We start from the raw sequence: 24,536 nt of genomic DNA, 5'->3' as shown, positions 1-24,536 counted from the left end.
GGGTAGAAGCATAAATTACGAATTTATTTATTTTTGCTTACCTGAAGATTGGCAAAATCCAGTATGTGAAGACAGCACTAAATTTTCGGTCACAGGCTTAATTTTCTGCTCATCACTGCTCCCCTCGCCTACAGAATTCTGATCATCATCTCCTATATCAGAAGAAGATGACGATGTAATGTCAGCTTGCTTCCTTTTAGTGCTTGTTCTTAGGGAGTTTCTCATTTTCTCCTTGACAATGACTGTCTTCTTTTTAGCTGAAGTTCTCTGTTTCTTCAGCTTTTTATTGTCTTCAGAACTTTCCTCACCATCAGAAGATGATGAGCCACTATGTACTTCCTTGGTATTTCTCTTTGAATTTAAATTTCTTCTTTCCCTCAGTTCTATTCTTTTCAGTCTCTTGTCAGAAGAATCACAACCGTCTTCTTTCATGGAATATTTCTCAGTATCAGATGATGAACAATCTTGTCTCTTCCTTGAACTCTTTTCAGGCAAGTTGCATCTTTTCTTCACTCTACTGGATGTCCCATTCTTACTCCTTTTATCTTCTGAAGAATCACAACTATCTCTTTTTCCCTGTAATTTCTCAGCATTATTGGACACGTCATCCTTCTTTTTAGAAGTTTTATCTTTTATTTTTTTACTTTTCTTTTCTCCGTAAGTTGTGTCATTCTTATTTTGTTTTATGCCTTTAGGAAAACGAGAAATCTCTTCTCCCTCGGGTAATTTCTCAGTGCTATCAGATGATGATTCATACTGTTGTTCCATCTTAATTATATTTTTCTTCAAGTCTGTAGTTTTCTTTTCTTTTACTTCAGTTCCCTTTTTGCTCTGCTTTTTATCATCTTCAGAGGATTCATCACTCTGCTCTCTCTTTGGGAAATTCTCAGCAATGTCAGATAAGCCAGTCTGTACTTTCTTACATGATTTGGTTTTCAAATGCTTACTCTTTTCTTTAGTTTCAGCAACCTTTTTGTCTTCTGGAGAATTAAAACTCTCCTCTTTCCCTGAAGGCAGCTTATCAGCACCATCAGAAGAAACACCTGACTGCTGCTTCTTAGAGATTCGATCTCTTAAGTCCATGTTGGTCCTGTCTTTATCGACTGTGCCTTCTGCTGAAGAGAAATTCTCTCTCTCTTGTTTCCTTTCAGTATCATCAGATGACCCTTCTTGTGCAGTCTTCAAATTTTTCTGCTCTTGATTATCCATTCCTTTTTTTCTGTGTTTTTCATCTTCAGAAGAATCATAATCTTCTTTATTTGGAACTCTTTTTTTGGTTGTTCTGGCAGCCCCAATTTTACTCATGCTCTTTATCTCTTTTTCTAATTCTGAGTCATAATTGGAAGACTCAGACTGGTTTTGTCGTTTCTTTTTAGAAATTATAGACCTTTTAGCTGATTTGCCTTTTTTAATATCATAATCTGAGCCAGAAGTAGAACTTTTTCGTTTCCTTTTTCCTTTATCATCTTTCCCTGTTTGAGTCTTTAAATCATATAAAGTCTTCTCATGATTTGTATGAGTTTCATTAATATCAGTATCTGAAGAAGAACTGTGACTCATCCTGGACACCTCTTTGAGGATTGCTAACATTTCATCAGAATCTGAATTCTGATCCACAATCTCTGACTGCTTAGATTTAGGCAATTTATTAGGTTTAGGATTATCTATAGCACTGTCAGAAGAATTCCGTTTATCCTTTTTTCTCATTGGAACTGATACTTTTTGTTTCTCCTTAACTGTTTCATTACTTTCTTCATCTGAATTAGATGTTGCAGGATTGGTTTCTGTCTGTCGCCTCAAGGGAGTAGTCTTTACACGTGGAGATCTTCGAAGATCAGATTCTTCTGAAAGTAATGGAACTTCACTTTCAAACAAATGCTCATTATCATTCTTTTCCTGTCCAAGTCCACAGTTCTCTGGCTTGGGGTTCAGACCAGAACTTTTATAGCCATCTTTATCTTGTGGTACTTCCTGACAATCAGCACCTTTAATTGGAGAATTAGAAAGGGAAACAGGGGTAAGTTTAACATATAATTCTTTTGTTACTTTAGCTGTAGTTTTTGACTTAATACCTCCTCTGTTGTCTTTTGAAGTAATATTTAATTTTACAGAAGAACTCTCCAGTTCTTGCTCAGTTCCACTATTGCCATCTCCCTGATTATCTGCTGAACTCTGAACTTCCATAGCTGTCTCAAGATTCTCAAAAATGTCTTCTGGAACTGAGGAAGGAACAGAAACAATATCCATGTCTAAATCTTCAGAAGTGTTAGCAGGTTCATATTGAGGTTCTTCTTTTTTATCAGATTTCTTATGTTCACCACTGGCACTTTTATTTGCTCTTTGTTCCTGTACTGTAATACTCTGATCCATGTGCTCACTATCCAGCTGCTTTCTTGCCAGTTTAGCTTCTGATTTTGAAATATCTTTTCTTTCTAAAGCACAGGGTTTTTCTCCTTTTCGTACTTTTGTTTCAGACTTAGCATCTATGACCTTATGCTCTTTGGTATTTTTCTCTTTGTTTACAGCATCCAAAGCTCGAATCTCTGAATTCAAATCTTCTTCTAATGCAAGATGAGCTTTCTTGATATCAGCTAACACAGATTTAAAAGCCTTAAGCTGGCGTAACTTTGTAGCAGAACTGGTTTCTGAATTATCTGCTGCCTGCTTCAAAAACTTAACATAACTGGAGTTCATGTTAGTTGTGGTCTCAATCAGTTTTTTTGCCTTCTTAATCATCTCTTTGGGCACAATTAGTGCTGAATAAGAGTAGGTTACCGAACCAGAACATGAATCATCTAATTTCTTTTCTTCTCCATTACAATTGGAAATACTTTTCTTTGGAGAAAATCTGGGTGTATGGTCATATACTTTATTACTCTTTTCATTGTCAACTTTTATCTTCTTCTTATTTTGTTGCAACAACTGTTCTAAATTTTCAAATACACTATTACATGCAGTGACCAAGTCCAACAAAGGTTCTGGATGACAAATGTAGCAATACCACTGGTTGTTTTCATCCATTATCGTAGAGAGCTCCTTTCGACCAAGGTTGCGCAGAATGCATTTCTTGCAGAAGGCATTATGGCAAAAGTCACAACAAATCAAGTTCCCACCTTCTGCACACCACCTAAAATTATTAAAAGATGAAAATATTATTACAAAATGAAACTCACTCTAAATTTTTTCATTATTAAAGCAATTTAAATTTTCCTGCCAGGAATTTTAATAGTAATTTGGGTCATCTGCTTATTCTTTACTAGAAACTTAAAACAGACATAAACCTAAGGTTTTATGGAAAAGAGTAACCTTCCATTAAAGAGATCAATGATGATACTACAAAAAAAAAATGGTAATAAACATACTATGTAAGAATTTCCCCCAAAAAAGTAGACAATACTGAATGTTAGTTCATCTTGATTTATTACCTACCTACATTGTTCATCCATTCCATCAGAGTCACGGCTAATATCATCACTCATGTAATATTTAAAGCAATTCTATTAAAAGAAAAGGGGAAGGGGAAATTTTATATTCAAAATGGATAACATTCATAAAGGACAAAAACTTTATTTTTAAGTCATTAAAAAAAAGTAAAGGGAATGTGTGTGTGTTGTGTGTGTTTTACAGAATCAAAGCAAAACCACTGCACTACCCAATACTAGTATTTTCCAGACATAGAAATACCTCAATAAATTAATTCCTTGAAATAGATTTCCCTATCATCAAGTACCACTATTCCTTATATAAAGTTTATAAAAGATTTTGGTAAAGCAAGTTTCTAATTTCATACAATGAGCTACTAAATCTCTACATAAAGATGTATTAGATGTTGCTGCTACTTAATGTATTTAATAGCCTTCATATATAAACAGCTGCTATGTGTACAGCTAAGCAACATTATCCTACATTAAGCTACATTCTCTTTAAATCTCAAAACATTATGCAAGATAGGAAGTATTACATCCAATTTGAGAGAAAAGGCTAATACGTAAGTAAATCTCCTCAAGCCATACAATTAGGTAACAGGCAAAGTAGGTATTCAAATCCAAGTCTGAATGACTCTAAATTCATTTTCATTAAGCCTGGAGAAAGGGAAGGTTCTATGCCCAGTGATGAAAAGTACTGATTACCAAAATGGGCTAGGCTCAACAGGCCAGCCCTGGAAAAAAAACAATTACATATATTAGAAAAGAGAAAGGAAATGCACATTACAAATCCAGCAATATGAAATTCAGCTATCCCATTTTAAAACTAGAAGCTACAACATGTCCCCCTAAATAGGCTCCCGGTTGAACTGAATTCAAGGAACGAAGGGACACAAATTGCTAAAAGAAACAGTAAATTCAGTCCACTTAAGTAGATCTGTATCAAAAACTCATACAATAAAAGACCTAAAGGGGCACCTGGATGTCTCAGTCAGTTAAGCGTCTACTTTCAGCTCAGGTCGTGATCTCAGGGTCCTGGGATCAAGCCCCACATCTGGCTCTCTGCTCAGTGGGGAGTCTGCCTCTCCCTCTTCCTCTCTCTCTCTGATCCTCCTCCCCGATTGTGCTCTCTCTCTCAAATAAATAAATAAAATCTTAAAAAAAAAAAAAGACCTAGAAGTGGAACTCTGAGGAAAATCTAGTCTGCCCCTGCACTTCAAGGAGGCATTTTGTTGGGGAACAAACTAACCCAGAATTAATCTTAGCATTAATGAGTTAGGGAAATCATAACCTTGATATTATATTTAAAATTAACTCCAAGGTATTACTAATAAAAGAGTATACACAGACTGTTAAAACTATCTTCAACACATATAAAGCATTTTTAATTCTATCATCACCAACTTAATGTCAAAACCCTGCCCCACGTGGAGAGTTTAGATTTGGGTAATTAGAATACATAAGATGGAAGGTTATAAAACATATACATCTGCACACATGTAAACTCTTCAGATTTGCCAACACACCATGCTCTGCTTCACTTACCAGCCTCTGAATACCATGTTGCCTCTGCTTAGAATATGCTGAGCCAATCCCACTTCACCAGGCTAATTCCTATTTATAGCTCAGATACCAGCTTATATCACCTCCATTATAAAGCCCCCCTACCTAACTCCAAAGTACACAGGCTTCCTGTGTGTTCCCACAGTACACAGTACTTCCCCTATCATGGCACTTACTGGCCTTTTTGTAATATCTGTCCTCCCCGTTACAATATAAGCCCTCCAAAGACAGAGACCACGTCCATCTTCTTCATCACTATGCACCAAAAGTCTGACACTGTAAACCAAATGTCTAACACACAGTAAACATTTAAATATTTCTAGAATGAATTATAAAAAGATCATTACATACCTTACAAATAAGTACTTGCAGTGAAGGATGTCTGTAAATGGAATCTTTTTGAAAATGATTGACCTGTTGTCCACAAGCTGTGCAGCTCACAATCCCATGAAGCCCATCTTCTAGGAGAAAGGAGTGACCATTATTCAGACATACACACGTAAGAAAAGATATTTACTTTAGTCAGCATTTTGCAATTTTCATATTACAAATTAAATACTTCATAATTCTTAGAAAAGTGACATTTTGGACACAAAAGGCTAACAATTTTATGGACTTACTAAAAACATGACAACCTTGGCAAATGCCAGAACTACAAATCCTAATCTGTTTCCTTTTACAGATGCAAACCCTATTTCTCACAACAACTGGATAAAACATGAAGAGACTCCATAAGAGAAGTTCTAAAAATAGGGGTCAAGAGTTCGTTTTCATTTTGCTATTGTTTGCAAATAAATTATCAGTTCTTAAAGAATGGGGAAGCAAGTGACATATGTGGAACAGTCTTTTGCATCCTTATACTTAAAAGTTAGGTACGCCATTAATTTTTTATCCTCAAAATGAAAATGTCTGCACAGACTCTTCCAATATAGTATGTGAAAACCTGATAATTTTAAATTACCAATTTCTTACCTCAGATTTACTTCAATACTATCCATAATCCCCATTAACCTGTCTTCTATTTCACTATCTACTCCATATCAGCACTACTATTTCCAATTAAGGACAAATAAGACTTGCAGGTATATCTATCTATCTTGGCAGCAAAACCTGAGAATGACTCGGAGGAGGGGGAAGGAAGAGCCCCATTCCACAGTGTCTGCAGGAAAACAGGCTGAAGATAACCCAATGCAACAAAAAGGAAACCTCTGCTGCCTCAATCTCATCCTTAGTTCTGCTTACAGCAGTGCTTTACAATCTGAGCTGACATCAGAATCATCTGAAGAAACTTTTTAAAATCAGAGGCTGCCATTCCCACCCCTAAACCACTGAATGAGAATCTCCTAGACATTTTTTTTTTAGTTTTACAGATGATTCCGATGTGCAACCAAGATCTTGATATAAGATGACAGATTATGATTCCAAACAGGCCAATGAAAATGCCTGCATTCACAAATAAAAAGGAGATAACTAAAAGAATAAACTATATCTCTAAATAAAAGACAAAACAATACACACATTTCCCACCTCTCAATTTTCTATTTTGTTTTTTTCTTACTCTTTATAGATCCAAATCACCATGAACCCAAATATTATCACAAATATTCTTATTCACAGAAGTTAAAAAAGTTTAACCCAATTTTAAGGGTGCCATCATACTTTTCCAGACAATGTAGAGAATTTGAAGACTCACTATATAAGTTGCTAATATTTTATATCATACTGTCCTACATTAGTGTTTGATCTCAAGTACTCATATATTCTGTATTTGTTTTAACAGAAACAAATACACAGTGTGCTTCATTTCAAATAATGATTGCATTAAGATATACTAATAAAAGCTAGAATATGAATGCTCATCCAATGTTAACATAATAAATATTAAGCATCTTCTATATGCTTTTGCACATATATCACTCAAAAATTAAACAAAACTAGGGCACCTGCGTGGCTCAGTTGGTTAAGCGACTGCCTTTAGCTCAGGTCATGATCCCAGAGTCCCGGGATCAAGTCCCGTATCAGGCTCCCTGCTTGGCAGGGAGTCTGCTTCTCCCTCTGACCGTACCCCCTCTTGTGCTCTCTAATAAATAAATAAAATAAATCTTAAAAAAAATTAAACAAAACTAGGTGATTCTTTGGAGAATTTCTCCCACATGTGCACAAAGAATCGTATATATGATATTCATTGCAGCACTAAGTAGGAAATCAGAAAACTCTGAAAACAAAAACTTGGAAATAACTTCCATTTGGGAAATGGACAGTGGTTTATTCATATAACAAAATTCTATAGAGCAGTGGAAAATAAAAAACTAGATGTACATTCACTGAGATGGACACACTTCAAAAGCAATGCTGAATGTGAAATGTTGCAAAAGGATATACACAGGATACCACTTTATATATTTTAAGTGAAAAATAAATGCTTTATGAAAAAACATGTATAGGAAAAATATAAAAACATATATGAAAATAATACACACACACATGCACAGAAACTTCAAAATAATCATTAGAGGGGTGGGAGGAGGAGGAAATGGAGGAGTAAGACTGAACCAATTATTTTATTTTGAGTGAGATGTAAAGCCAATACTGAATAATGGTGAAATATTACTTTATGTACTTGTTTCTACATGTATATCCTTTACATTTTTATTTTTAGCTATGAAATATCTTAATGATCATAATACAGTGTATAAATGGAAAAGAAGCATTTTCATTTCTGAGTTCAACACATTTTAATAGATTTAAAGAGAACAAATTTCTGTGAAACATTAACGATAAAAACTGAAGATGACACAAAGAAATGGAGACATTCCATGCTAATGGATTGGAAGAATAAATATTGTTAAAATGTCTAAAATTACTCAAGGCAATCTACACATTTAATGCAATCCCTATCAAAATACCATGGTATAGCATTTTTCACAGAGCTAGAACAAACAATCCTAAAATTTGCATGGAACTACAAAAGACCCCAAATAGCCAAAGCAACCTTGAAAATGAAAAGCAAAGCTGAAGGTATTACAATTCCAGACTTAAATTATTTGCAAAGCTGTAGTAATCAAAACAGTATGGTACTGGTACAAAAATAGACATACACATCAATGGAACAGAATAGAAAACCCAGAAATAAGCCCATAATTATATGGTCAACCTTTGACAAAGCAAGAAAAGACTATCCAGTGGGAAAAAGACAGTCTCTTCAACAAACGGTGTTGGGAAAACTTGATAGCTACATGCAAAAGAATGAAACTGGACCACTTTCTTTCACCACACACAAAAATAAAACTCAAAATGGATTAGACACCTAAATGTGAGACCTGAAACTATAAAAATCTTAGAAGAGGGACACCTGGTTGGCTCCATCAGTGGAACATGCAACTCACAATCTCAAGGTTGTGAGGTTGAGCCCCATGCTGGGTGTAGAGATTACTTATAAATAAAACCTTTAATAAAAAAAATCCTAACTGGGTGTTAAACACAACTAATGAATCACAGAACATTACATCAAAAGCTAAGGGTGTACTATATGTTGGTTAATTGAATTTAAATTTTTAAAAAATCCTAGAAGAAAGCACAGGCAGTAATGTCCCTGACATCAGCCATCACAATACTTTTCTAGATATGTCTCTTGAGGCAAGGGAAATAAAAGAAAAATAAACTCTTGGGACTACATCAAAATAAAAGGCTTCTGCACAGTGAAGGAAACAATCAACAAAACTAAAAGGTAACCTACAGAATGGGAGAAGATATTTGCAAATGACATCTGATAAAGGGTTGTATTCAAAATATATAACAAACTTATAAAACCCTGAACACCCAAAAAATGAATAATCCAATTAAAAAATGGGCAGAGGACATGAGCAGACATTTCTCCATAGAAGACATCCAAGTGGCCAACAGACACATGAAAAGATGCTCAACATCACTCATTATCAGGGAAATGCAAATTATAAATACAATGAGATATCACCTCACACCTGTCAGAATTAGGCTAAAATCAAAAACACAAGAAAAACAAGTATTGACAAAGATGTGGAGAAAAAGGAACCCTCTTGCACTGTTGGTGGGAACGTCAACTGGTGCAGCCACTCTGGAAAATAATATGGAAGTTCCTCAAAAAGTTAAAAATAGAACTATCCTAGGATCCAGTAATTGTACTACTGGGTATTTATCCCCAAAATACAAAAACACTAATTCAAAGGGACACATGCACATATTTATAGAAGCATTATTTACAATAGCCAAATTATGTAAGCAGCCCAAGTATCCATTGATAGATGAATGGATAAAGAAGATATGGTATATATACACAATGGAATATTATTCAGCCATAAAAAAGAATGAAATCTCGCCATTTGCAACGACACGACTAGAACTACAGAGTATAATGCTAAGGAAAATAAGTCAGAGAAAAACAAATACCATGTAATTTCACTCATATGTGGAATTTAAGGGAAAAAAAACAAGCAAAAGAAAAAAAGAGACAGAGATAAACCAAGAAACAGACTCTTAACTATAGCGAACAAAACTGATGGTTACCAGAGGGGAGGGGGGTATGGGGATGGGTAAAACAAGCAATGGAGATTAAGAAGTACACTTGTCATGATAAGCACTGTGTGATGTATGGAATTGTTGAATCACTATATTGTACACTTAAAACTAATATTAACACAGTATGCTAACTATACTGGAATTTAAAATAAAATTATTGTGCCAGATAGAAAAATTAGGTGTAAAGTATACTTTCTAACAAACTGGGGAAAAGGTTGTCAGTAGGCTATGCTGTTTTTTAAAAAGTGGCTCCTGAAATGGTGGTATCTTTAATTTTGTTTCAAATCAATGTAAGATTACTTTATACACAGTTTACCTTCTTGATAGTTTCCTAAACTAGGCTTCAATTATAGAACTAACTTTCCCAGGAAGTTTGATTATTAACTAGCAATTCAGTACCTCAGATCACTAGTTTATTCATACATGCATATATAAGTAAACAGTTAAATTTCCTGTGTGATTTCTGACAGTTTAAAGATGTAGCAAATCATTAAGACAAAAATTACCATGAGAGATTTAGGTGCTACTATATGGCTATAAACATACATATTTCATTAAGCATAATATAAACATTCTTATACAGAACACTCAATAAAATGTTCCAAATATATCAGCTCAGACCAAATACCAGCAGCATAGTGAAGTGGCACTAAGAACACATTCCCCAACAACTGTAGTTCTTTTTCATTCTCCTTTTGGCCCTTATACACATTCTAGACACTGACTGCACCAGAGTCCCTCCCCAAAGACACCATTTAGATATTAATTTTGATACAATGCAGTACACTTAGTTATCTGTTCTCCAGACTCTTGCTACTGATCCCTACGGTCACCTTCTACTTGCTGATTCTCTTGTTTTAAGAAAACTATTCAGCTTTGGTGAGCTCTGTTGCTGCAATGGCAGTTACCCCACTATGAACTACATTCTCCATAAATCTTCCGTATGCTTGAAAGGAGCAGAACACCCCCTTGTGGACAACAGACTAAACAACATTTCTTTGATTTTCTCCAACAACCTAATGAGTTATTTAATCCGAAAATATATATAACAAATACAGATATATTTTACTAATTCCATCAAGATAATCATATAGCACTGAAATAAAAATCGGCACAAATTTCACCAATATTAAGTACTATGCTATAATTTCACAAGTAACATGATAAATATTAAACAGACATGCTTCCATTACACTTCTACTTGGATATTTGGTGTCTTGTTCTATTTTTTAGAGATTCGTTCCCTTTATGGTCATGGATTATGGCTCTGTAAATCTGCCCAAAAAATATACAGGCACTATTTAAAAATCACACACAAGCAAATGGGAAACATACTCCACTGTCATAAATTTCTAAATGAATCCTCCTTATGCTAACTTTTTACAGATGATTAGCCAACATGGTGTGTGTATAAGTGGGGGTAGACAGACAAAGGAAGAGACGGCTCAGACAGGTGGAAGGAAGGTTACTAGCTCTAGCTCCCTTCTCCTTCCTACTCATCTCTACATTATTATCCTTACAGCAGTAGATCTCCAACTTTAATATACAAAAGAACAAAATGGGGCTCATTCTTGACATCATCCCCAGAAATTCTAATTTGTTAGTGGAGTTAAGGGACTTGCATTTTTAACAAGCACCCCAAATAATACTAAGGCACAGGTAACTCTGTGATACAATACATTATATATATATAAAGTTACCCAAGGCCACAGGCAAGGTTTTGTCCAAATCTGAAATTCTTTCGGGGTGAGAGGGAACACATGGTATTTTGGCATATAGGCATTACAGAACTAATATTCAAGAAGGGAATGCTAAGCTTCTTGAAATAACTTTATAGCCACTGAAGGCAAAGGTATTTTGATAAATGTTTAACCTTTTCTGCTTCAGAGCTCAGAGAGAAACAGAAGTTATTTTTAAGTAGTGCTTTTAATAAACAATGGGCAGAAAAGTGGAGGTATTTTTAATAAGCACATCAGATTTTCCAATATGGTCATAAACAGCAATTTAAACTCATGTTTTCATTTTCACTTGTATTTACCTCCGCGTTTTTTGAGATTTTCAGTTTTCATTTTACTTCTGCTTCTAAATTCAGGCCCTTTAAAATCATCTTTGTCTTCATTCAGCACTGGCTCTGGTTGTACAATCACTGTACCTAGAATGATTTCATTTAAAAAACCATTACACATATTAAATGTGCAAATGAAGTACAAGACTTCAGTTCAGATAAAGCCAACATTGCTGGTACATAATTTTGTTTCTTTCAAGCTTCCAATACTTGTATAAGGACCTCTTCAAGAGTAAATAAAACAGGGAAATAGTAAAAGGGCCAGGTGTCAGCAGTAAGATTACTTGTTGGAATATAATTAATAAAAGTAGGGTGCGGGTATTACGAACTGATTATAACAGAAATGTGTGAATAAAGTAGAAAGCCTCAGCCCAGTTCTGAATTTTTATACTGCCTATCACAAAAACTGTTTTGAGTATAAACACCCATGCTAAGCTCGAATAAAGTTTATAAAATAGAAGGACCAGAAGGAAAATTTTAAGAAGACATCCTATTCTTCTCATAATCCAAATCACAAACTCAGAAAAAATTTGTAAGGGTTTTTTTATATTGTTTTGGGGGAGGACAGTGGGAGGCAATGTGAGAAGTTAATTCTGCTATTACTGCTATACCTATTCTGAGGCATTTCCCAACTAGTGTGTCAAACATTTAGCACCCTGAAAAGTCCTTAAAGAGTCTTAAAACAGAAGATTCCCTTAAGATATTTAAGTTCAACTGCTCTAACAATAAACTGTAGAATGAGATCGATTATTGGTCTCTATGGAAATATTTTAGAAAGAATGTACTTTCTTAAAGAACATGTGAACTGAGAAGACAGGTTGTTAATTTAAGTTTTCATTATAATCTCTCAAGAGCAAATAAAGCAGGAGCATAGTAAAAAGGGTCCAGGTCTCACATTTACCTATGTTGCTGGGCTTAGTAATTGGGCATTATTGGCAACATTTAAGAAAGTAAAACCTGGTAAGTTGTCAGGGACGGTCTCCCTGAAACATGGGCCTATGTTATTCAGCAAGCAGATTTTGGCAAGGTATAGCATCTAGTTATATGTATTTCTGAGTCTCTGAAAAAAAAAGGAGGGGAAAGCAGGCATAGAGGATTGAGTTTTTACAAACTGGCAAATTTAAATAATCTACACACAAAAAAAACTTTATTTACAGCAACCATTTCACATATATACCCTCAGAGAAGCCAAAGCATTTGAAAAAAGCTCAAGATTTATAATTAATGAAAAAACAAAATTATTTCTGAAGATTCTTCTCTAAATGGAAGGAAAGCAGTAGAGTGGAGAAAGCACTCACTAGCTTTGGGTTCAAGCAGACCTAAGTTTCTCAATTTAAAGCCTGAAGAAGTTCCTCGAGCTCTGAATTTGTTCCTTTATTTCCAGAAGTAGAAACAGTAACTACCTTACAGTATTGGTTTGAGGATTAAATGAGTTAGTTCTGTAAGAGTCTGGTACCTATATATACTCAATATAGTATTATAATAATAATCATCATCACCCAAATTCTACCTTATGAAATGGGTCTATTGGTTTGGTGGGAGAGAATTATGATTAATTCAGGTTAGAAACATCCCATACTAACTTTTTTCCACAGTATCATTAAAAGAAAGATTTGAATTCCTATCTCTTAGCTCACCCAGTGACCATCATAAGGACTCCCAGTGACAACCACTGAGAATGTTACAATCTAAAGTGAGTCACTGCCTATGGGACTCACACTCCCTCAGTAGTTGTTTCTGCCCTCGGCCACCAACCATTACATAAAATTGTCACAGATGATTTGCAAAGCCAAATAAATGGTAGGCCCATCAATTTTCCTTCTTTCTGCTTTCTCTCATTCATTCCCTTTCCTCATTTCATATTTCATCTACTGTAACTCCTAATTTGTCCTAGTCAAGCAATGTCTTAGGCTCCTTCCCACCATTTTTTTAAACTTCCATAATCAAAAAATGTTTCACAAAAATATAAATGTAGACAGAGAACAAAGTTTAGTAAACACTGCAATAAATGATCTGTGAGGATAAATTTGAAAAATCTGCTAAGATACTTCCACATATTATTAATAAAGAAAAAATCTAAACTCTTGACTCTGAAACACCATGAAATTACCAAGACCTTTGTCATTACTCTTATCATATAATCATACTGCTCTCAGACTTGGACTATGAAATGTCCAAGATTTTCATTTGGCTTTTTTCCCCCAATCTAATTAATGAGGTTTTAAGGTTAGAACTGCAACAGTTGAAAGGCATGTGACAAGGCGTTTTAAAGAGATAATTACAAGAAATACATCTAAATCTATCTTTGATAATTAACTTCAGCTTTTAGTCTTAGAGAACTTAAGAATGCAGTAAGATTAACCAGATTTTTAAATGTTTTTTTAAAGTTTTAAGAATATTCATATGTTTTCCTATAAAGCAAGCATGTTTAAATTTGCTGAACCAAAACTTCATATAAACGTTTAAACTAACTTCCACATTCAAATACAATTTACAAACTAAAATCCCTTTTCTAAAACCCAATAGAAAGAGAAAATAGGTTTTGTTCTTTTTCAAAGCTGACTGCAAATATTCTGTTTTCAACCTCAGTAACACACATTTTCATTACCATTCTAATACATTTCCAGACAACCACTATTATAATGCTAGTTTTGTTCCTTTACACACAGCTAACAGTAATCAAGTTCCAATTTTATAATGACATTTAAAAATACATTTCAACTTTAACTTCATATGAAAAATTAATACACATTACCTTTTGGCAAGCTTTGCATAGTAATATCATTTTCTGAATTTTCATTAGAAGCATCTTCATTTACAGTTTCATCCAAAGGTTTTTCATCATCAGATTCAACATACTTTGTTACAATTGAAGGTTTCCTATGAAAGAATTAAGTCCATAGAATTATGGACATTTCTGACAATTGGAATAATAACCAAAGAACATGTTTAGATTGAACGGTGGCTCTTAACCAGAGATACACATCAGACTCACCTACGAAAGCACACATCTCTGTACCGTATTACTGAAAATTATGATTCAGTAGGTCTGGGGTAGGACCAGGATATGTTCACTCTGAAAAAGCTACCGGGGGTGGATCATAAAGGGATCTCCTCTTTAAGAATCACCACTTTAGAGAATAAGTTAAAATAAACTGTGTTTATTAAGAGACATTCCCACTGGTAAGAAACAACAAATGCCCAGGGCACCTGGCTGGCTCAGTCGATAAAGCATCTGACTCTTGATCTCAGGCTGTGAGTTCAAGCCCCATGTTGGGCGTGCAGCCTTCTTAACACACACACACACACAAATGCCCAATAACTGCAAACTTCTAATAAAATCTATACTCTCTATTACGCTTTACAGTATGATTAGAAGTAGTTTCAGTCCTTGTATGTACAATTCGTTTTGACAATTTAACACAGAAAAGTATTTTTACCACTTTTTGATCTCATTATAACTTCCTCATAAGTATAACGGCTACCCCTCCCCATCATTCTGGACAATTTGATATAATCCTAAAAAACCTGTATTGCTTCATGAGGCATTCATTTCATTTTCCCTCTGTCCTTTTTTTGAGCACATATATGATCTAAAAGAAATGATCTATATATTGCAAGGGCCACTAAGGCATAATAAATCCTCCTTGGAAAATTCCAGTAAAATTCAATAATTGTTGAAATTAATTGATGGATACAAGAGAATTCATTATACTATACTGTCCAGTTTTTAATGTGTATGTTTGTAGAAAACAGTTTATTCACTTAGAACAAGGGTGCCTGAAGTTTAGAAAAGATTATTATTCTTAGAAAAAGAAAATAATCTGACAATGTTTTCCCTTCAATATCAACCAACCTTTTTGATCGTGATGATCCTGATGATCTGGATTTTTCTGAAGAGCTAGCTCCCTAAATGTGAGAAATAAACAAAAAAGTGAATACAACTTTCAAGGAACATCCCTACAATTAACTATTTCCCTATACCAAGATCTCTGATACAGTAACATAATGGGATATTACTTTTATGTCTAAAATATTTTTTTAAAAGGAACTTCAAAAACTAATTTGCATTTATTCTCAGGCTTCCTTGATTTAAGATTAATTTCCTGTTTTTTTTTAATTAAATTGTTTCTACTGAATTGTGTGGTGTAGGTGAGGATGCACTACTCTATCATGATCTTGACCCAAGTCAACAAAGACGAAACAAAGGTACAGAAGTAATCAGATCCCAGTGGATGTAGGGAGTTTTGAGGATCTAAAAAATGTGTCATTTTCTCTATCCTAACATATGGCACAAAGTACCTTCTACAATTTGCTTTGAGATACTAAATTTATCCTCATTTTGCCAATATAATCAATATATTTTTTGGATTGAAATTTCTATACTAGATGGAAAGAATCCCAAAACTATAGCATAGGCTTGGGTATCATGAGTGAAGGATATCAGGATGGGTTCCTATAATAATGCTTAAGATACTCTAAATATCCAGTTTTGAGAGATGTCAGAACCATGGAGTCATGCCCATAACAACCACCCTGAGCACTACTATTGCAATATAATAATGTTCAACTACCTATCTGTTAGCAAACCTTCAGTTGTCTGGCTTTAGGTATATTGCTAAAGTGAACCACACAATAATAAAAACAATGAACACCTTCTAAAAATAAACAACTACCCAAAATGAAGTATCATAATATGTAACAGTAAACTTAAACACATGCATGTATTAAAGAGAAGCAATCTGGGGTGCCTGGGTGGCGCAGTCGGTTGAGTGTCCAACTCCTGGTTTCAGCTAAGGTCATGATTTCAGGGTCATGAGATCAAGCCCCGTGTTGGGTTCCATGCTTAGTGTGGAGTCTGCTTGAGTTTCTCTCTCCCTCTGCCCCTCCCCACTATGCTTGCTCTAAAATAAATAAATAAATCTTTAAAAAAAAAAAACAGAAGCAATCTGATAACATATACTCTAGTTGGTTATTAGCAATTAATAAGTATCTTTTAAATGCTTCAAATTAGTCTTACCTCTTCCTTGCTGTTTTCCATCATATCTGAGTTATTTCCAGAACCACTGACTTTTTCTTAAAAGAGAAGAAATAAAAACTTTATCTATCTCTTCAAAGCATTATCAAACAGAACACCAAAACTACAACTCCATGAACCCATTTTTCAGTCTATGAAGTACAACAGTACTGGTAATACATTACTCACATTAAAATATTCCTAGAAGAATTTTCTCACTAGAATCACTCCCTTGACACACTAACCCCTTCTTTAAAAGCACTAAGTTTCTAGGGATGCCTGGGTGGCTCAGTCGGTTAAGCATCTGCCTTCAGCTCAGGTCATGATCCCAGGGTCCTGGGAATGAGTCCAGCATCGGGCTCCTTGCTCAGCGAGAAGCCTGCTTCTCCCTCTGCCTGCCACTCCCCCGTGCTTGTGCTCTCTGACAAACAAATAAAATCCTTAAAAATAAATAAATAAAAATAAATAAAAGCACTAAGTTTCTAAAAATAGCAGTTTGGTATCAAAACATTTCCTACTGCAATTTTCTAAGGTATTTTCTCTTAAAAGAAAATTTAACCTCCATCTTTTACTAACAATACAATCATACTATTAATAAATTTTATTTCCCTTCACCTAAGACACTGGAAAAATAACAGCAAACTAAACCTAAAGAAAGCAGAGGGAAAGAAAAAATAAAAATTAGAGCTAAATTTAATGAAACAGAATAGAAAAATAAAGAAAAATCACTGAAACCAAAAGTTCTTTGGAAAGATGAATGAAATTGACCAACCTTAAGCTAGACTGACCAAGAAAAAAAGAGCAAAACTCAAATTACCAGAATCAGAAATTAAAAAGGGGACATTACTACCTACCTTAAAGAAATAAACAGATTATAAAGGAATACTATGAACAACTGTATGCCAAAATATTAGATAACAAAATATGGACAAATTCCTAAACACACACAAACTAACAAAACTGGCTAAAAAAAAAATATACAATGTGATAGACCTATAACTGAAGAGACTGAATTAGTAATCAAAAAACTACCCACAAAAAAAAGCAAAGGTCTAGATGGCTTCACCACTGAAATGTACCACACATTCAAAAACGTCTTCACAAACTCTTCCAATATAAAAAGTAGGGATACTTCCTAATTAATGTTTATGAGACCAGTATCATACCAAAACCAGTAAAGGTACCAAAAAATGAGAGATCTACAGAACACTATCACAAATATAGACAGAATACTCCTCAACAAAATACTAGCAAACTTCAACAGAAGACAAGTCTTTCTCCCACAGACTGGGAGAAAATATCTGCCTAAAGACCTATCTGATAAAGGACTATTATCTAAAAGATACAAAGGGGGCACCTGGGTGGCTCAGTCACTTAAACATCTGCCTTCGGCTCAGGTCATGGTCCCAGAGTCCTGGGATCAAACCCTGCATGAGGAGACTGCTTCTCCTTCTCCCTCTGCCTGCTGCTCCCCTACTTGTGCTCTCTCTGTCAAATAAATAAATAAAATATTTAAAAATAATAATAATAGGCGCCTGGGTGGCTCAGATGGTTAAGCGTCTGCCTTCGGCTCAGGTCATGATCCCGGGGTCCTGGGATCGAGTCCTGCATCGGGCTCCCTGCTAGGCGGGGAGCCTGCTTCTCCCTCAGCCTCTGCCTCTCTCTCTCTCTCTGACTCTCATGAATAAATAAAAAACATTTAAATAAATAAATAAATAAAATAAAAAAATAAAAATAATAATAATAAAAATAAAAGATACAAATAACTCAATAATAATAAACAACATGATTAGAAATGGGCAAAAAGGGGCGCCTAGGTGGTTCAGTCATTAAGCCTCTGCCTTTGGCTCAGGTCAAGGTCCCAGGGTCCTGGGATCGAGCCCCATGTCAGGTTCCCTGCTTGGTGGGAAGCCTGCTTCTCCTTCTCCCACTCCCCCTGCTTCTGTTCCCTCTCTCACTGTGTCTCTCTCCATCAAATAAATAAGATCCTTAAAAAAATAAAAATTAAATTAAAAAAAAGAAAAAAATGGGCAAAAGATCTGAAAATATCTTACCAAAGATACACAGGTGACAAATAAGCATATGAAAAAATGCTCCACATCATATGTCATGATGCAACTGGAAATTAAAACAATCAGATAATACTACGCAATCAATGGATAAATGCAGAACACTGACACCACCAAATGCTGGTGAAGATGTGAAGCAACAGAAAGAAGTCTCATTCAATTGCTGTTGGGAATGGAAAACGGTACAACCACTTTGGAAGACATTCGGGCAGTTTCTTTTTTTTTTTTAAAGATTTTATTTATTTTTTGACAGAGAGAGAGAGACAGTGAGAGAGAGAACACAAGCAGGGAGAGTGGGAGAGGGAGAAGCAGGCTTCCCGCTGAGCAGGGAGCCCAATGAGGGGCTCGATCCCAGGACCCTGGGATCATGACCTGAGCCGAAGGCAGACGCTTAATGACTGAGCCACCCAGGCGCCCCTGGGCAGTTTCTTACAAAATTAACCATCCTCTTACCATATGATCCAGCAATCACACTCCTTGATAATTATCCAAATAAGATGAAAACTAAATCCACTCAAAAACCTGCACACAGATGCTTATAAACACTGTGAACCTAAAACTGCTCCAGGGTGCCTGGGTGGCTCACTTGGTTAACCGTCTGCCTTCGGCTCAAGTCATGATCCCAGAGTCCTGGGATCAAGTCCCGCACTGGGCTCCCTTCTCAGCAGGAAGTCTGATTCTCTGCCCTGCCCCTGGTTCATGCATTCTCTTTCTCTCTCTCTTTCTCTCTCTCTCATTCTCTCTCTTAAATAAATAAATAAAATCTTAGGAAAACAATTAAATAAAACAGCTCTAAAAAGTAAAATCTATTTTAAAAGACCCTAAAAAAATGGAATATCCTCAACTATCTACAAAATACCCACAGGTTAACATTATACTAAATGGTGAAAGACTGAATGCTTTCCTAAGATCAGAAACAAGAAAGGAAATCCACTCTTGCCACTTCTATTCAGTATTGTAATGAAGATTCTAGCCAGAGCAAGTAATCAAGAGAAAGAAATAAAAGGCATCAAGATTGAAAAGAAAGAAGTAAAACTATCTCTCTTTGGAGATGACATTATCTTATATATAGAAAATCTATGGAATCCACCACAAAACTATTAGAACTAGTAAAAGAGTACAGAAAGATTGAAAAATACAAGAACAATATAAAAAAATCAATTGTATTTCTATTCACTTGTAATGAATGACCTGAAAATAAAGAAAACAATCCAACAGTAAGATGGCAATAGTCCCCAAACTGATCTACCAATACAATGCAATCCCTGTCAGAATCCCAGCTGACTTTTTTCTAGAAACTGACAAGCTCATTCTAAAATTTGTATAGAATTAAACAGGAATAGCCAAAATAGCCTTCAAAATAAAGAACAAAATAGGAAGATTCACACTTCACAATTTCAAAACTTACTATAAAACAATTGTAATTAACATAGTGTAGCACTGACAAAAGGATAGACATATAGATGAGTCAAAAAAAAGACTGAAAGTCCAGAAATAAAACCACCTATCTGCGGTTGACTGGTTTTCTTCCCAACCCCCCCCCCAATTGATTTTCAATAAGGATGCCAAGACCATTCAGTGGGGAAATAGTCTTTTCAACAAATGATGTTAACATAACTATGTATCCACATGCAAAAAGTGAACTTGGAGCCTCACACCACACACAAAAGAATTCCAAATGCACCAAAGACCTAAAGAGTTAAAACTATAAAACTCTTAGAAGAAAATATAGAGGTAAATCGTTGTGACCTCAGATTTAGTACTATGAATTCTTAGATATGACACCAAAAACATGAGCAATAAAAAGAAAATTAGACTATCTATACTTTATCAAAATTAAAAGCTTTTGTGCTTCAAAGGACACCATCAAGAAGATGAAAGACAACCAACAAAATGGGAGAAAATATTTGCAAATCATATATCTGATCCAAGTTCCCACTAACAGATGAATGACTAAATATGCCATATACACACAATGGAATGCTATTCAGCCTTAAAAAGGAAGGACATTTTGATACATGCCACAACACTGATGAACCTTGAAGGCGTTACGCTAAGTAAAATAAGCCAGACACAAGAGGACAAAAACTGTATTAGCCCTCCCACTTATATGAGGATCCTAAAATAGTCAAGATTATAGAGACAGGGGGCGCCTGGGTGGCTCAGTTGGTTAAGCGACTGCCTTCGGCTCAGGTCATGATCCTGGAGTCCCGGGATCGAGTCCGGCATCGGGCTCCCTGCTCGGCAGGGAGTCTGCTTCTCCCTCTGACCCTCCTCCCTCTCATGCTCTCTGTCTCTCATTCTCTCTCTCAAAAAAAAAAAAAAAAAAAAAAAGATTATAGAGACAGAATGTAAAATGGTGGTTGCCAGAGGCTAGGGAAGAGAGGATTGGAAAGTTAGTCCTTAATGGGTGCGGAGTTTCATTTGAAGATGAAAAGTTCTGGAGATAGGTGGTAGTGATGTTTGCACAACCATGTGAATGTACTTAATGCCAGAGAATTGTACACTTAAAAATGGTTAATGGTAAATTTTATCATAATAAAAAGTTCAGAAGATATAAAGAATGCTAAAAATCAATAACAAAAACAAATACCCAATTAAAAATTGGGCAAAGGGTCTGAATAGACAATTCTCCAAGGAAAATACATACAAATTACCAACAAGCACATAAAAAGATGCTCAGTATCATTAGCCATTAGGTAAATGAAAATCAAATCCAAAATGAGACACTACTTCACATGCACTACGAAGGCTAAAATCAAAAAGTCAGATAATAATTGCTGGCATGGATGCAGAGAAATCAGAATCCTCATACACTGCTGGTAGGAATGTAAAAAGGTGCAGCCACTTTGGAAAACATTTTGGCACTGCCTCAAAGGATTTAACATAGTTACCATATAACCTAGCAATTCTACTCCTAAGTGTATACCCAAGAAAAATGAAAATACACTGCCATACACAAACTTGTTCACAAATGTTTATAGCAGAATTATTCATAATAGCCAAAAAGTATAAACAAGACAAGTATCCATGAACAGATCAAATGTCATATAAAAGAATGTTATTTGGCCATAAAAAGGAATGAAGTATTAAAACATGCTACAACACAGATAAACCTTGAACACATTACACTAAGTGAAAGAAGCCAGTCACACAGGACCACATATTATACAATGCCACTCGTAAGAAAAGTCCAAAATACAGAAATCCATAAAGCCAAGAAAGTAGATTAGTGAGGTTGCTTGGTAGATTAGTAAGGGGGTGGGAATGTTTCTTTTGACGTGATAAAAAGGTTATAAAATTAACTATGGTGATGGTTACACATATCTGTGAAATACAGAAACTACTAAATTGTATACTTTAAATGAGTGAATTTTATGCTATACAAATTATATCCCAATAACAATGTTAAAAGTGTTATTATTAGTCATTAGGGAAATGCCAATTAAAACCACAAGATATCACTAAGTATCTATCAGAATACATAAAATTAAAAAGGAAATAGTGGTAACACCAAATGCTGGTGTAGATGCAGAGAAACTGAGTCACTCATACATTGCTTTGGGAATATAAAATGGTGTGGCCCCTCTGGAACTCAGTTTACAATTTAGGAGTATCTTAAAATAAATAAGCAACCATCATATGACCCACCAACTGCACTCCCAGGCATTTATCCCAGAGAAATGAAAACGTAGTTCACACAAATGTTCATCAGCAGTTGTATTTGTAATAGCTCAAATATGGAATCAGCCCAGATGTCCCTTAACAGGTGAATGGTTAAACAAACTGTGGTATATCCATACCATGGAACACTACTACACTGCACTTAAAAAGGAAATAACTACTGGTATATGCTAAAACTCAGATGAATCTCTAGGGAATTATGCTAAGTGAAAAAACCAAATCCCCAATACATACATTCATACGATTCCATTTATGTAACATGCTTGAAATGACAGAACTTTAGAAATGGAGGATAGATTAGTGATTGCCAGGTTGTTAGGCCTGGGTAGGAGTCAGGCTAAGGAAGTAAGCATGATTATGAAAGGGCAGGATGAGTAATCTGTGAGGATGGATATATGACTATAAGGGTGGAGATATGAATCAACCCAAATAATAAAATTGTATAAAACTCAATAAATCCACACAAGTACAAGGAAAACCTAGGAAATTTGAACTAGATCAGTGGATATCAATAACCTGACTATAATAATATATTATAGTTTTAGAAAATGTTTCCATTATGGGAAAAATAGACAAAGTGTATGTAAGACCTCTCTATTAGTTGTTACAACTGCATGTGAATCTATAATTATCTGAATATAAATGTCACTGTAAAAAACTGTCAAAAAGGGGCGCCTGGGTGGCTCAGTCGTTAAGCGTCTGCCTTCGGCTCAGGTCATGATCCCAGGGTCCTGGGATCGAGTCCCACATCGGGCTCCCTGCCCGGCGGGGAGTCTCCTTCTCCCTCTCCCACTCCCCCTGCTTGTGTTCCTGCTCTCGCTATCTCTCTCCGTCAAATAAATAAAATCTTTAAAAAAAAAAAAAAAAAAACTGTCAAAAAACTAGGAATAGAGAGAAACATCCTCAACTTGGTATTTACAAAAACCATTTATACAGGAACCATCATACTTAATGGTGAAAGACTGAATGCTTTACCACCAAGATCATAAACACCAAGAGAATGTCTGCCATCACCATTCTTCTTCAAGATAATAATGGAAAATACAAAAACTCCTACCCAGCATAATGACGCAAGAAACAGAATTAAAATGCACACAGACGAAACAAAGAAATAAAACTGTCCCTATTTTCAGGGGCGCCTGGGTGGCTCAGTCGTTAAGCGTCTGCCTTCGGCTCAGGTCATGGTCCCAGGGTCCTGGGATCGAGCTCCACATTGGGCTCCCTGCTCCGCGGGAAGCCTGCTTCTCCCTCTCCCACTCCCCCTGCTTGTGTTCCCTCTCTCACTGTGCCTCTGTCAAATAAATAAAATCTTTAAAAAAAAAAAAAAAACTGTCCCTATTTTCAGACAAGATTATGTAGAAAATTCCAAGGAATCTACAAGGCAAAAAAAAATAAAACAAACAAAAACCCTCCCTACAGCAAGTTCACAGGATTCAAGGACAACATAAAAAGAGAATAAAATTCCTACATACCTGCAATGAACAAATAAAATCTAAATTACAAATAACAACAGAATTTAAAATAGCACCCCAAATACCTGAAATACTTATGTAAAAATCTAACAAAATATGTGCAAGATTAGTATACAGATAACTATAAAATGCTGGGCCCACTGAGAATTTCTATTGACTTTTTTCCTGAGCATGGGTTACACATTCTTATTCTTTGCATGTGTTTGATTGATAACTATACAGTTTTACTGGGGAAAGGCTTTGAAGAGCAAGTACTCCACACACTTTCTTTTCTGATGTTTCCTATTCTCAGATGGATAAATTCTCTTAGTCTGTCATCAAATTCACTGACACTTATACTGCTACCTTTAATCTCCTGTCAAGTACAATGATTTGTTATTCAAAATTGTATTTTTTAGTTCTAGAACTTCAAAATAGGTTTTTACAGTTTCTATGTCTATGCTAAGATTTCCTATCTCTCTGTTAATCATATATTCATTTGCCTTTTTGTGCTTGAGCTTAGCTGTAATTGCTGCTTTAATGTTCTTCTCTGCTAATCTCAACGCTTGAGTCATCTGTAGATTGGTCTCTATTGACTGTCTTTCCTTTTGAGCATGGGTCACATTTCTTCTTGCTTCATCTATCTAGTATTTTGGATTGGTACTAGTCATTTGGAAAGATAAAGTGAAGACACTGCAACCCATTATG

General features: G+C 35.3%; 1 protein-coding gene across 4 annotated transcripts in view; it reads right to left on the bottom strand.

Annotated features, from left to right (window-relative positions):
- The window catches only part of ATRX (ATRX chromatin remodeler), a 269,137-nt gene that overhangs the window by 181,668 nt on the left and 62,933 nt on the right, over positions 1 to 24,536 (bottom strand). Inside the window, exons 3-9 of one of the 4 annotated variants that reach the window (XM_081808623.1) lie at positions 16,628 to 16,683; positions 15,464 to 15,516; positions 14,363 to 14,487; positions 11,581 to 11,694; positions 5,340 to 5,449; positions 3,430 to 3,497; positions 42 to 3,127 (exon numbers count right to left, since the gene is read on the bottom strand). In XM_081808623.1, the coding sequence (XP_081664749.1) occupies positions 42 to 3,127; positions 3,430 to 3,497; positions 5,340 to 5,449; positions 11,581 to 11,694; positions 14,363 to 14,487; positions 15,464 to 15,516; positions 16,628 to 16,683 (3,612 nt within the window). The remainder of the gene's footprint in view (positions 1 to 41; positions 3,128 to 3,429; positions 3,498 to 5,339; positions 5,450 to 11,580; positions 11,695 to 14,362; positions 14,488 to 15,463; positions 15,517 to 16,627; positions 16,684 to 24,536) is intronic. The other 3 variants (XM_081808624.1, XM_081808625.1, XM_081808626.1) reach the window with 3 other exon arrangements.

Source organism: Leptonychotes weddellii, chromosome X (assembly GCF_054177405.1).
Source record: "Leptonychotes weddellii isolate Sample4059 chromosome X, ASM5417740v2, whole genome shotgun sequence".
Classification (NCBI taxonomy): Eukaryota; Metazoa; Chordata; class Mammalia; order Carnivora; family Phocidae; genus Leptonychotes; species Leptonychotes weddellii.
This window is presented reverse-complemented; position numbering and strand designations above follow the sequence as displayed.